This window comes from Populus euphratica, unplaced genomic scaffold (assembly GCF_000495115.2).
Source record: "Populus euphratica unplaced genomic scaffold, PopEup_1.0 scaffold31.1, whole genome shotgun sequence".
In the NCBI taxonomy this organism is placed as follows: Eukaryota; Viridiplantae; Streptophyta; class Magnoliopsida; order Malpighiales; family Salicaceae; genus Populus; species Populus euphratica.
The window spans coordinates 2,126,299-2,137,988 of NW_011499850.1; the positions used below are offsets into that span (position 1 = coordinate 2,126,299).

The following is an 11,690-nucleotide window of genomic DNA, read 5'->3' on the forward strand; positions in this document are numbered from 1 at the left end:
TGAGTTAGTGAGTCATTAGATCAATCAATTCAAATTATCTCATAATCACTCATCCATATATGTTTTTTTCCCCTAACATGCTGTGATCTTTGACTATTAGGTGTGATTTGATCATTTACTATTTGTGGTGCTTTCTCTATAGGCTTTTCCCTTCTTTTATCATTCTTACCATCTAAATTCATTGGAATATTTTGTTTAACATTATCATTGCTCCATGTATAAAATTTAGCTTCATAAAAAATAACATTAAGACTAATAATAATTTTCTTAGTGCTAGGATTATAATAATTACTAATATCAAGAAAAATATATTTTTTTCACTTGTCATTAAGTTTTTTCATCTTTTGATATGGAATATGGGTATAGGCAATGCACCCATAAATCATGAGATGATCAACCGTCAATGTCTTTCCACTCCAAGCATTCTTTAATGTCTTATTTTGAACGGAAAGTGTAAGATTTCTATTTAAAATATGAATGCTCTCATTTATATATTTAGATACCAATTGTTGAAAACTAAACACATATTTGAACATCTCAAGTGTTTATTGATTGATTCATATTCTAAAATCCATAACACAATTTACTTTTATATTTACCATTGATTCATACTCTAAACTAAACACATCGCTTACCAAGGCTTGCTATTTATAGGTCTAGGTTTCTCAAGCTAAAAACTCATATGCTTGGCACATCTTATGGTTGGGTTAATAGACTCCATTTTTGCTCTCTTATTGAATGCTTACATAATTTTTTTCCAGCCAATCACCTATAAGATTTAATACACTACCTCGAATCTATACTCTTTTTTAAATAAGTTTCTTGCTTTTGTTATATGTGTGGGAGCTTTATAACCATTTATTCTTTTTGGTGTCACACAGTTTTTATTTATGGAATTGACTATGTGTTTTGATTAGTCTGCGGGATAACATTTGGGTGACTTTTATGAATCGCACCTTTTTATGCTTGGCTGCAGTATCACGAGTTCAAACTCCCCTGCATTTGATTTTTCTTTTCTCTATAGTCTTTCACCTTTGCAAACTTCGTGACCATGTTTTTTTTTTTTTTAATTATGCAACCATCTCCCACAAACAAATACCAATATAGGAGAAAAAATGGGGCCAAATCCGGATGCCTCGCCTCCAGATGACACTCTAACATAACCATCTACTAAGAGGCAACGACTCACAACTTTGTCTCCTCCGGAGGTAAGTTCCTTCAGTAATGCCTCTTTGGCTCTTTCTCACATTTTCTCCTCAACTCTCTATTCCTAATATCCCTAGATTAAGGACCACCGAGTAGTTTCTCCTTCTCCTTCTCTTTCTCCTTTCCCTTTTACCATCGCCATTTTTAAAGCATTATGAGGATATATCATCATTTCAACTACTTTTACCCTCTTTTACCTTTTCATGTCGAAGCTTCCATCTTTTGATGACATTAACATTGAATCTTCCCACCAGCCTACCTGACAAATTCCTCATTGATTTTTCCAAGTTGTTTGTTTTTCTTAAGAAAGCCATATCCCTGCTGCACCTACTTTTAATTAGGTGTCACGTCATAATATTATGTTGTTTTATTAGTTTCTTACTATATTTCTTCTCTCACTTATACTCATATGTGATTCAAGCTATAATTCCTCCTCTATGTCTCTCCAACCTTTTTGCACTGCTTCTTGCTTATTTCTATGCCTTTCTCACCACTGCTCCAAAGGCCTATTTATATTTTTTCCTTGCTTATTCATATAAAGTTGCTACATTATCAGATTGAAAATCAAATTACTCCATGCATAGGTTATTGCCTTTTTGATGTTGTTGATGATCTTTATTCATCACACCTTTTGCATTGTTTTAAGCCAGCATGGTATGGCTTTTATTTTCTTAGAGGGTTAATTACTCCTTCACGGTTTTTCTTGCCAACATGTTCTTCCCCTTTTGAATTATGTCAACCCCCATTCCACTAATGTTCAACACTTGTAATTTTCTTTTAACACAAAAAACTAGCTTACAATGGATTATTCCTTACTTTTAGAAGGCCGTCAACTGCTGCATTCTTCTACTTGACACCTCATTATTTTTGTCACTGTCTACAAACTCTTTTACTGGTACCCATTGCCTCTATATGTATTAACCATATGCTTGTATGCACTTAAGTGCCTAGGCTTTCTCTTGGGATGTTGACGCTTAAACTTCCTCTTTGCATCTCCAATCATAATTCACTACTTTTGTTTTGTTATGCTTTAAGGTGTTTGATAATTTTTTGCTTATACATTTTTTATAAAGTTCCAGTAAGCAATTGCTTTTTAGTTGAAGAGGTTTCGATCGTTGCCCGCTGTATCGCACGGGCAACAAAGCATGTGTGTGTATGGCTTATGCCATTTTACTAAATGGGTTAAAGCATAAGCTCTAGTAGAGATAACCACCAATAAAGTGTTTGAATTCTTTTGAAAGAATATCATATGTCACTTTAGGCTCTTTGGAGTCTTGATTATAGATAATGGAACATAGTTTGACAACCATAAGATGAGAGAGCATTGTTAAAGGCTTCATATTAATCATCATTTTTTTCTCTGTATCACACCTTCGAACAGATGGTCAAGCTGAACTAACTAACAGAGTTTCGCTTAATAGACTTAAAAAAAAAATAAAAGAAGCTAAATCAGAATGGGCAGAATTGTTGAATGAGATTTTATAGGCCTATATAACGATTCAAAAGATATCTACTAGTGAAACACTATTCCTTCTCACATATGGGACAAAAGCCACTATCCCACATGAAATTGGATGTTTAAGCCACCAAGTATTTCACTACACCTTAGAAGAAAATGGATGCCAACATATGTTAAAGAATTGGGGTGAGCAGTATGAGAACTCATTTGTGCTCCTAAAAGGTCATTTTCTGTATATGATAACTCATTTATGACCATGGATGCCTACCCTGCTGTAGGAACTGGATAAGTATTGATGGGCTGGACGCTAATATATGTTGAATAATTGAGGTGAGTAGTATGAGAACTCATTTGTGCTCCTAAAAGATCATTTTCTGTATATGATAATTTTTTTCTGACCTTGAAAGCCCACCTTGCTATAAGAACTGGATAAACATCGATGGGATGGACGCTAACATATGTTGAATAATTGGGGTGAGCAGTATAAGAACTCATTTGTGCTCCTAAAAGTTCACTTTCAGTATATGCTAACTTATTTCTAACCCTGGAAGCCTTTAATTGGTTAAATCCTAACCGTTCTAAAGTTTGAATTTTAACATCGCATTTCTACACCTTGTCTTTTTAATACTTGAGGGTGAACTTTATCATGCAATTTTACAACCCATAAATATTGAAGTCTATATCTGGATCCTAAAAAATTAAAAAAAGATTTTTGACATGTTGGCCAAATCCTAATGGATAATCATAAACTGATTATGATATCTATTTTTAGATTTTTTTTAAAACATGAAAAAGATGTAATTTTTATTTTTTAATAAAAAATATGCTTGGAAATCTTTTTAGGATTTGGCCGTATGCAACAAAATACTTTTTTTATGAAATGTTTTGATTTTTTTTAAAATATTTTAGAGAAAACTAGTATTTTATTACCGAATTTGTATTTTACAATGTAAATATACAACCCGATATTATGCAAAATGAGTAGAAAAATATATGAGAAAATCACATATTTTTTAAAAATGATTTTGGTGTTTTTTTATTTTTTTAATTTTTCCACTGGAACTGTGGACGTAAGTTATAATTCATGTTCCATTATTAAAAATAGTGGAACTGTGGAGAGACAAAGACGAAGCAAGGAAAGGGGAAAAAGGGAGGAAGGAGGGGAAGCTCACCTGGAGCAGGAGGTTGCGACGGTGGTGAAGAAGTTCGGATGGTGGTTTAGGGGGTGAATGGTGGTAGACTTTGATCACAACAGGAAGACAAAATGTTTTGCAGAGGAGAGAGAGAGAGAGAGAGAGAGAGATGTTTATGGTGGCTTACTACAGACGCAGTGATGGCTGGTTGGTGATCTTGGCAACACGTGGTGGTACTGGCTGCTCAAGATGAAGCTGGAGGAAGAGACGTTGATGGTATTGTTTCCTACGGTGAAGGAAGAAAAAAGAAGAAAAAAATAGGAGGGAGTACCGAAGGTGGCTCTTGGTGGTCAGTTGGTGGTTGCGTTGGCTTTCTGTGGGGGAGCTGATGGTGGAAGACCGATGATGAGAGTGGTGGTGGCTGAAAGCCACGATGGAAAGAGAGAGAAAGGAAAAAAAATATACAAAAAAAAAAAAGTTTTTTGACTGATTTTGGACCCAATTTCTCCTAACTCAGGCCATGAAATCCACCTCTATTTATAGGCGGTGAAAGAGGCAATCTTGTCTATACTGGAAAAAAATTTCAGCCTTTGATTCAGTTGAGAAGGATCCCAACTGTTGGCTCAAAGTAGGTATCATGAGTTGCAAATCTGCAGATAAAAGTTGACTGAGTTGACATCTTTAGGCTGTCACTGGAGATGATGTATTGTCATTTAGTCTAAACTGATCATATGGGGTTGTAGAGAAAGTGTAGAGGATCATTTTTCTATAAGATTTGTCAAATTTAATGGACATTAGATACATTAAATGCAGCTGCAAAGTAGGTAACAAGATTAGCTTTTTCAGAGAAAAAAAGAAGATAATGAACAATGCGGAGTCCTCTTTTTGCCAAAGTTCATTTCAGTCCTTTCTCTTTCAATTGGCTTCAATTGAACCCTAATTGACCCTAAATTATTTTTATTTAATGCAATTAAGCCCCTAATTTCAATCAATTAACTTGGTAAAAATTAAATTTGGTCTCTTAAAATTTCAATCTTCTCAATTAATTCAAAATTAGGCTCCCAAACTTAAATTTTCACCAATTAAGCCCAAAATAAAATTAATTTAACTCATTTAAAGTATAATTAAGTCCTTGTACTTAATTAAATCTTTCAATTGGATCCAAATTAATTCTTCAACATAATTATACTTTAATTTGACCCATGATTAAATCAAATTGACTTATTAAAATTTTTAATTATGTGATTGGACTCAATTTTTATGCAAATTCATCTAATACTTATTCAATTTTACCTTGAATTTGTATTTTTCTCCATTTTTGAGCATAATGGGGTACAATTAGGCCTTGAATTTCCTTTAAAAAATTACAGCTTGATTTTTCCTATTTTTATAGCCCTCATTTATTTGCTTTCTCTACATTGTTAGTTTTTATTTTATTTTTTGATTTTTATTTTGAAAAAAAAATAATTTTTGAGGAATAACCCAGAATTAGGTTATGAGAAATAGAACGGTTAGGTTTAACCGCATTAAAGATAAGAACCTTCTTATTGAGGAGGACCTGTCTTGAACTTTAGATAGACTAATAATTAAAAAATCATAGCATGATTTTAGATTTTAACAGACAAAACAATGCAGCCTATCTTAGGTAGGTCGTATTTAGGGTGCCAATACCTTCTTTTTATGCAACCAGTCTTCGTATCCGATCTCTGAGACTAGTTAGGGTTCCTAGTAACCAGAATACTTTGTGATGACTCTTATTCAAAATTTTTCACTGATAAGAGACACAAGAATTTCTTATTTCTTTATATTTTTTTAGAAATACACCACATCCATTTTTCCTGGAGGGTGGTCGGCCGCCGCGACGCTGCACACGTGCGACACATATAGTGTCTATAAGACCTTATATAAACCTCTAAAAAATATTTAATTTAAATTCTCCCTTATATAAGATCCAACCAAAGTTTGTTTGTAAACCTATTCTCAATTAAAAATACTTTTTATTGCACCTTCACACCCTAACATATTCATTCAACAAACTGAATTCATATCCAATAACTATGATGTAAATTTTATTGAATTTATTTTGTTAAAGAGTTTTAAGTATTTTTTAAAAAATCATTGAGAATATATTAAAAAGAGTATTAAACCAATAGCCAAAGTAAAATATAGAAACAAGACAAAAAAAAAGAAATAGGAGCATATTTGGAAAAAAAAAAAAAGAAAACAAAACTGATTTGCTAGAACAAAAAACAAAGTGATTACTTAAGATTTCTTATTACACCACAATTTGATACCATCAGTAGATCTTAAGAGATCATTTCCTATATAAGTAAAGTTTGAATTCAAGATATGCCGCCAAATAGTAATCTAATAAAGAATAATGAAGAAACAATCAAACAAACTTATAGTTTCTTCTTCAAAAATAATTTTGTTTATTAACAACCAAATATCTTGGGTAGTACTATTGGATATTAGTTTCCAATAATCTTTGGAATTTACCGTGCACTATTCTAGACAATTGCAGAAGCAACGAATTTAAAATGCTTGGCAAATAACATTAGATATCTCATCAATCAAAAACTTTCATCCAAACATTCCTAGAAAAGTTATAATGTATAAAACATGCTTTGAAGTTTTCAAATTTGACTTTTAAAAGACATATAAAGTTTGTGTGGTAGACAAACTATTCTAATGAAGAGTTTTAAGTATGTTAGACTCATGATAGAGAGATTATGGGTGTAAATATTTTTAAAAAATAGATAATAATAAGCTTAAATTCTAATATTCAAAAATATTAAAATTAAAAAAAAACCTAAAATTAAAACTAAAGCTACCTTAACATCTATAACATACTAAAATTGTTTTGACTTGATATTCTTAATTTGATAGAATCCATTTCCAAGCTTGCTTATTTCAACATCAACGGAAGGAAAAATAACATATATACTCCATTCCAGTGTTAAGGTTGCATAGCATGACACAATGTAGTATTGCTATTGATTTTCGGAACATTGACTTAAATTATTTCGTTGCTTTTATTATATCTTTGTTTTTTCGGTTTTTTATTTTTTTTAATATTTTATTCTTAAGATACTATTTTGAAAAAAAATATTAGTACTTAAAAGGATCGATAGCTGACAAAAGTAAAAAATTCTTGGCTCATATTTTTATGTCATGGAAAAACTCAAAACAATATGCATATGATAATGTACCAAACCTAATAAATATATTTAGGTTTAATAATAAGCTAAACTTAAAATAAAATGGATTTAACATAATACTAGATGTAATATATTTGAATTTAACAACCAGCTAAATTCAAGGTAATATAAATTTTGATAAAATATTAGACCTAATATATTTGAATTTAACAATAAGTTGAATGCAAATTAAATAATATTTGATAAAATATCATATCTAACCCACTTAATTCAATAATCAATTTGAATCCAAGATATTATGGTTGATCACACACAGAAGACATATTGAAGCTGGACTATAAATGTGGATGAAGGGCGATGATAATCATTCGTCGCTGCATTGATGGTGTTGGTCTTAAGAAGCTATAGATCTAACAGGGATATACATAGGATGCGAATTCAAGAGGAGGGACAATTAATGGTATCTCTCATGTATTCTGGATATCATCAAGGTGGCACGCAATCCAGCAAAGAGTTGTTGTGAAGTAGATATCGTCAACCAGCAAAAGAGAGGATTCCTGGAAATTCATGTGAAGATGTACAATTTCTCAGAAACAAATTTCCATAAAATAAAATTACGTAATACGCGTACGCTGAATATTATAGTTCTCTTGTCAAACCTCATGACAGGATACCTTGTTTTCCTTTAAAAAAAGTGCAAAGGGGTTGCGAAAACGCAATTACACAATATAATGAATTGTCGTTGTGCTTTAGTAAGCTCTACTCCTTCTGCTGCGGCAGAAATGCCATTCTCCATCAAACTCCAATACTCTTTTGAACGAAGAGAATTTTCCATAAATATGGACCAATGATCATAATAACCATCAAACTTAGGAATTGCAGGTTGAACAAAAGTATTTTCAGCTACCATATGGTGATCCTCTCTTTCTTTGTCTGATCTTTAATGGTTTACACGCTTTGATGTTTTACACTCTTCTTAAGAAACTGCGGTTTCTTGTCTCTCATAATCAGATTCTGTGCCCTGCTCTGATACCATACTAGATTGTTGGAAATTCTAAGCACAAAGCAACTCACAGCAAATATATGATAAACTCTCTGAATTCAAAGCATACTGTTGGCTTATATAAGCTTTACATATAAAAACCATAACAACCCACGTTTTACGTGGTAAACAAATAAGGAAATTATTTAAAAACTTAGTCCACGTGTCCCAATAAATAGGGATTATTAACCGAATGAACTTTGACAATTTCAACAACCTAACAATCCCGACACCATCCGTTGGAAGAAATTAGGGCGAAGAATCAGCTGGTTTCTCATTGCTTCCTTATTGACGTTGCTTTTAGATGCGGATGGATTGTGGGCATTAGCTGAGCTGCGATGGACAGGATGGCTTGTAGATGTTGAATATTTATGAAGACGATTACGAGGACTCATTCGTGCCCCTGCGAGGTCTCTTTTCGCATAATGACCATTGGATGTGGAAAGAAAGGAGAGCTCAGAGCTCAAATTCCTCAAATCGTGGGCGTTAGCTGAGCAACTCATTTTTGCCCCTACGAGGTCTCTTTCTGCATAACGACCATTGGACGTGGATGTTAAGGGGAGCTTAAAGCTCATTTTGCTCAAATCGTGGGCGTTAGCGAAGCTACTCATTTGTGCCCCTACGAGGTCTCTTTCTGTATAACGACCATTGGACGTGGATGGTAAGGAGAGCTTAGATCTCCAATTGCTCAAATCGTGGGCGTTATCGAAGCTACTCATTTTTGCCCCTACGAGTTTTCTTTCTGTATAACGACCATTGGACGTTGATGGTAAGGAGAGCTTAGGTCTCCAATTGCTCAAATCATGGGCGTTAGCGAAGCTTCTCATTTTTGCCCCTACGAGGTCTCTTTCTGCATAACGACCATTGGACGTGGATCGAAAGGAGGGCTGATATCTCATATTGCTCAAATCGTGGGCGTTGGCTAAGCTACTCATTTTTGCGCCTACGAGTTCTCTTTCTGTATAACCACTACTAGATGTGAATGCAGAGGAGAGCTTATTGCTCATATCGCTCATCTTTTCTCTGGCAAGGCTCCCTTTTACGGATTGGATTGAAGAGGTATCGGACAAAACAGAAGCGCCGTCGTAAATATAATTGCTCATTGTTGAATTGGAAACTGCAGACTCAGTACGATTTTTGAAAGAAAATGATTTTCGGGAGGACTGGAGGTAAATTAGATGTGGATGAAGGGCGGTGATAATTATTCGTTGCTGCTTTGATGGTGGTGGCCTTAAGAAGCTATAGATCAAACAGCCATAAAGATATGTATATATATAGGATGCGAATTCAAGAGGAGTGGCAATGGTATCTCTCTGGTGATGTGGATGTCGTGAAGGCAAGCAATTCAGCAAAGAGTTATTGTCAACCAGCGAAAGAGAGGATTCCTGGAAATTCATGTGAAGATGTAAAATTTATCGGAAACAAACAAATTGAAATAAAATAAAATTAAATCTGAAATACGCGTACTTGAACCATTATAGTTTCCTTCTAAAAAATGCAAATTGGTTGAGAAAAAGCACTCACATAATATAGAATAATAGAAAGAAGTGAGTCGGTGGAAGTGTTTAAGGATTCCTTGATTGATTGATTGATGATGATGAAGATGATAATAATAAAATATGAAGGTGGGAAAGAAGATGGAGAATCAAGACTTTCAAGGGTGACCTTGATTTCTGGGTTAATTGCTATGATTGTCGGTGAAAATTAGTTGCCACCCAACGTGTTCAGTAGTACCGTTTATTTTTCTGAAAATTAGGTGGTTATACGACACCTTCACACCCTAACATATTCATTCAACGAACTGAATTCATATCCAGCAACTATGATGTAAATTTTATTGAATTTCTTCTGTTGAAGAGTTTTAAGTGTGTTAGATCCATGATAGAGATTATGGGTGTAAATATTTTTAAAAAATAGATAATAATATGCTAAAATTCTAATATCCAAAAATGTTAAAATTAAAAAAAAACCCCTAAAATTAAAACTAACCTTAACATCTATAACATACTAAAATTGTTTTGACTTGATATTGTTATATTTGATAGAATCCATTTCTAAGCTCTCTCTCTCTCTCTCTCTATATATATATATATATATATATATATATATATATTGTGAAATAAAAGAGGAAGAGGAGAGTGAGAGAGGGAAAGTAATTCCATAAAATTGTGAGGTATTTATGAGAGAGTAAGTGAGGTATTTTCTCCTATTATTAGAGAGATTTCAGTTGTTCTCCTATTAATAGAGAGAGGTTGTAATTCCCACATTACTTAGTAAAATCCGTCTATACTTGCCTATTGACGTAGCCCAATTGGGTGAACCACGTAAATTTTTGTGTGTCATTTCTTATTTAATCCGGTCCTTTACCTTTTTTTCTTGTCGAGTTTGCATGCCAGTATCCTAACAGTGGTATTAGAGCCTTCTGGTTGGTGTCGTTAATACACAAAAGTTATATGTGTATACAGTTACTATTTACATATACGGCACTATTCACGTATACAACATTATTCACCTATACTGTACTGTTCATATACGTTACTATTGGCGTATATAGAAAGTCAGTGCGGTGATTAAATATAGTCTAAGAAGTTCTGTCTAAAGAGATTGAGTTTTAAGCGGGATCGTTTGTGATCCCTCCAATCTGTCCTAGAAACTTACTTAGTGAAGTATTATTCACACGATACTATTTCTGTATACGTTACAGATATATGAAACAGTGATAGCTGAATAAATCTTGGTGAATACAATGACAGCAAAGTACGAGATTGAGAGGTTTAATGGGAGCAATTTCTCACTGTGAAAAATGAGAATCAAGGCAATCTTAAGGAAAGATAATTGCTTGGCAGCAATTGGGGATTGGCCTGCGGTGATCACTGTTAATGCAAAATGGAATGAGATGGATGGCAATGCTATTGCTAATATATATTTAGCATTAGTCGATGAAGTATTATCAAGTGTGGCGGAGAAGAAAACAGTGAAGGAGATATGAGAGACTCTAACAAAGCTATACGAGTCCAAGTCTTTGCACAATAAGATTTTCTTAAAGCGGAGACTTTATACCCTTTGAATGACAGAAACCACGTTGGTGACTGACTATATCAACACAATAAGAATTCTATTTTCACAACTCACTACATTGGGTCAGCAAATAAAGAAAATAAACGTACAAAGCTTCTACTTCAAAGTCTTCCTGATTCGTATGATCAACTCATTATCAACTTGACAAATAATATCCTCTCAGATTATCTAGTCTTCGATGATGTTGCAGCCGCTATCTTGGAAGAAGAAAATAGGCGCAAAAACAAAGGAGACAGAAACAGTTCAAACCAAGCAGAGGCATTATTGGTGTCAAGAGGAAGATCAACGGAACGTGGCTCTAGTGGGAGTCAAAGGCAGGGGAGGTCCAAATCAAGAAGTAAGAAGGCTGTGAAATGCTACAACTGTGGCAAAAAGGGGCACTTCAAAAAGGATTGTTGGTTTAAAAAGGGTATAGAGAATACTATAGAGTCATCAAAATCTCAAGGATATGTTGTGAGCATCTCAGAAGATGGAGAGGTTTTATATAGTGAAGCAGCGACAATCTTTACAGATAGAGAAGAGCTTACTGAGGTCTGACTAATAGATTCAGGAGCAACATGGTATATGACTCTTAATCGAGATTGGTTCCATACATATAAACCCATCTCTGG

At 33.7% G+C, this 11,690-nt stretch overlaps 1 protein-coding gene across 1 annotated transcript in view; it reads right to left on the reverse strand.

The window, feature by feature from the left end:
• Positions 1–8,146: 8,146 nt before the first annotated feature.
• Positions 8,147–11,690, reverse strand: part of LOC105121080 (uncharacterized) — a 17,107-nt gene continuing 13,563 nt past the window's right edge. The window contains exon 2 of the mRNA XM_011019576.1: positions 8,147–9,223. Coding sequence (XP_011017878.1) covers positions 8,211–9,223 — 1,013 coding nt within the window. The 3' untranslated portion in view covers positions 8,147–8,210. The remainder of the gene's footprint in view (positions 9,224–11,690) is intronic.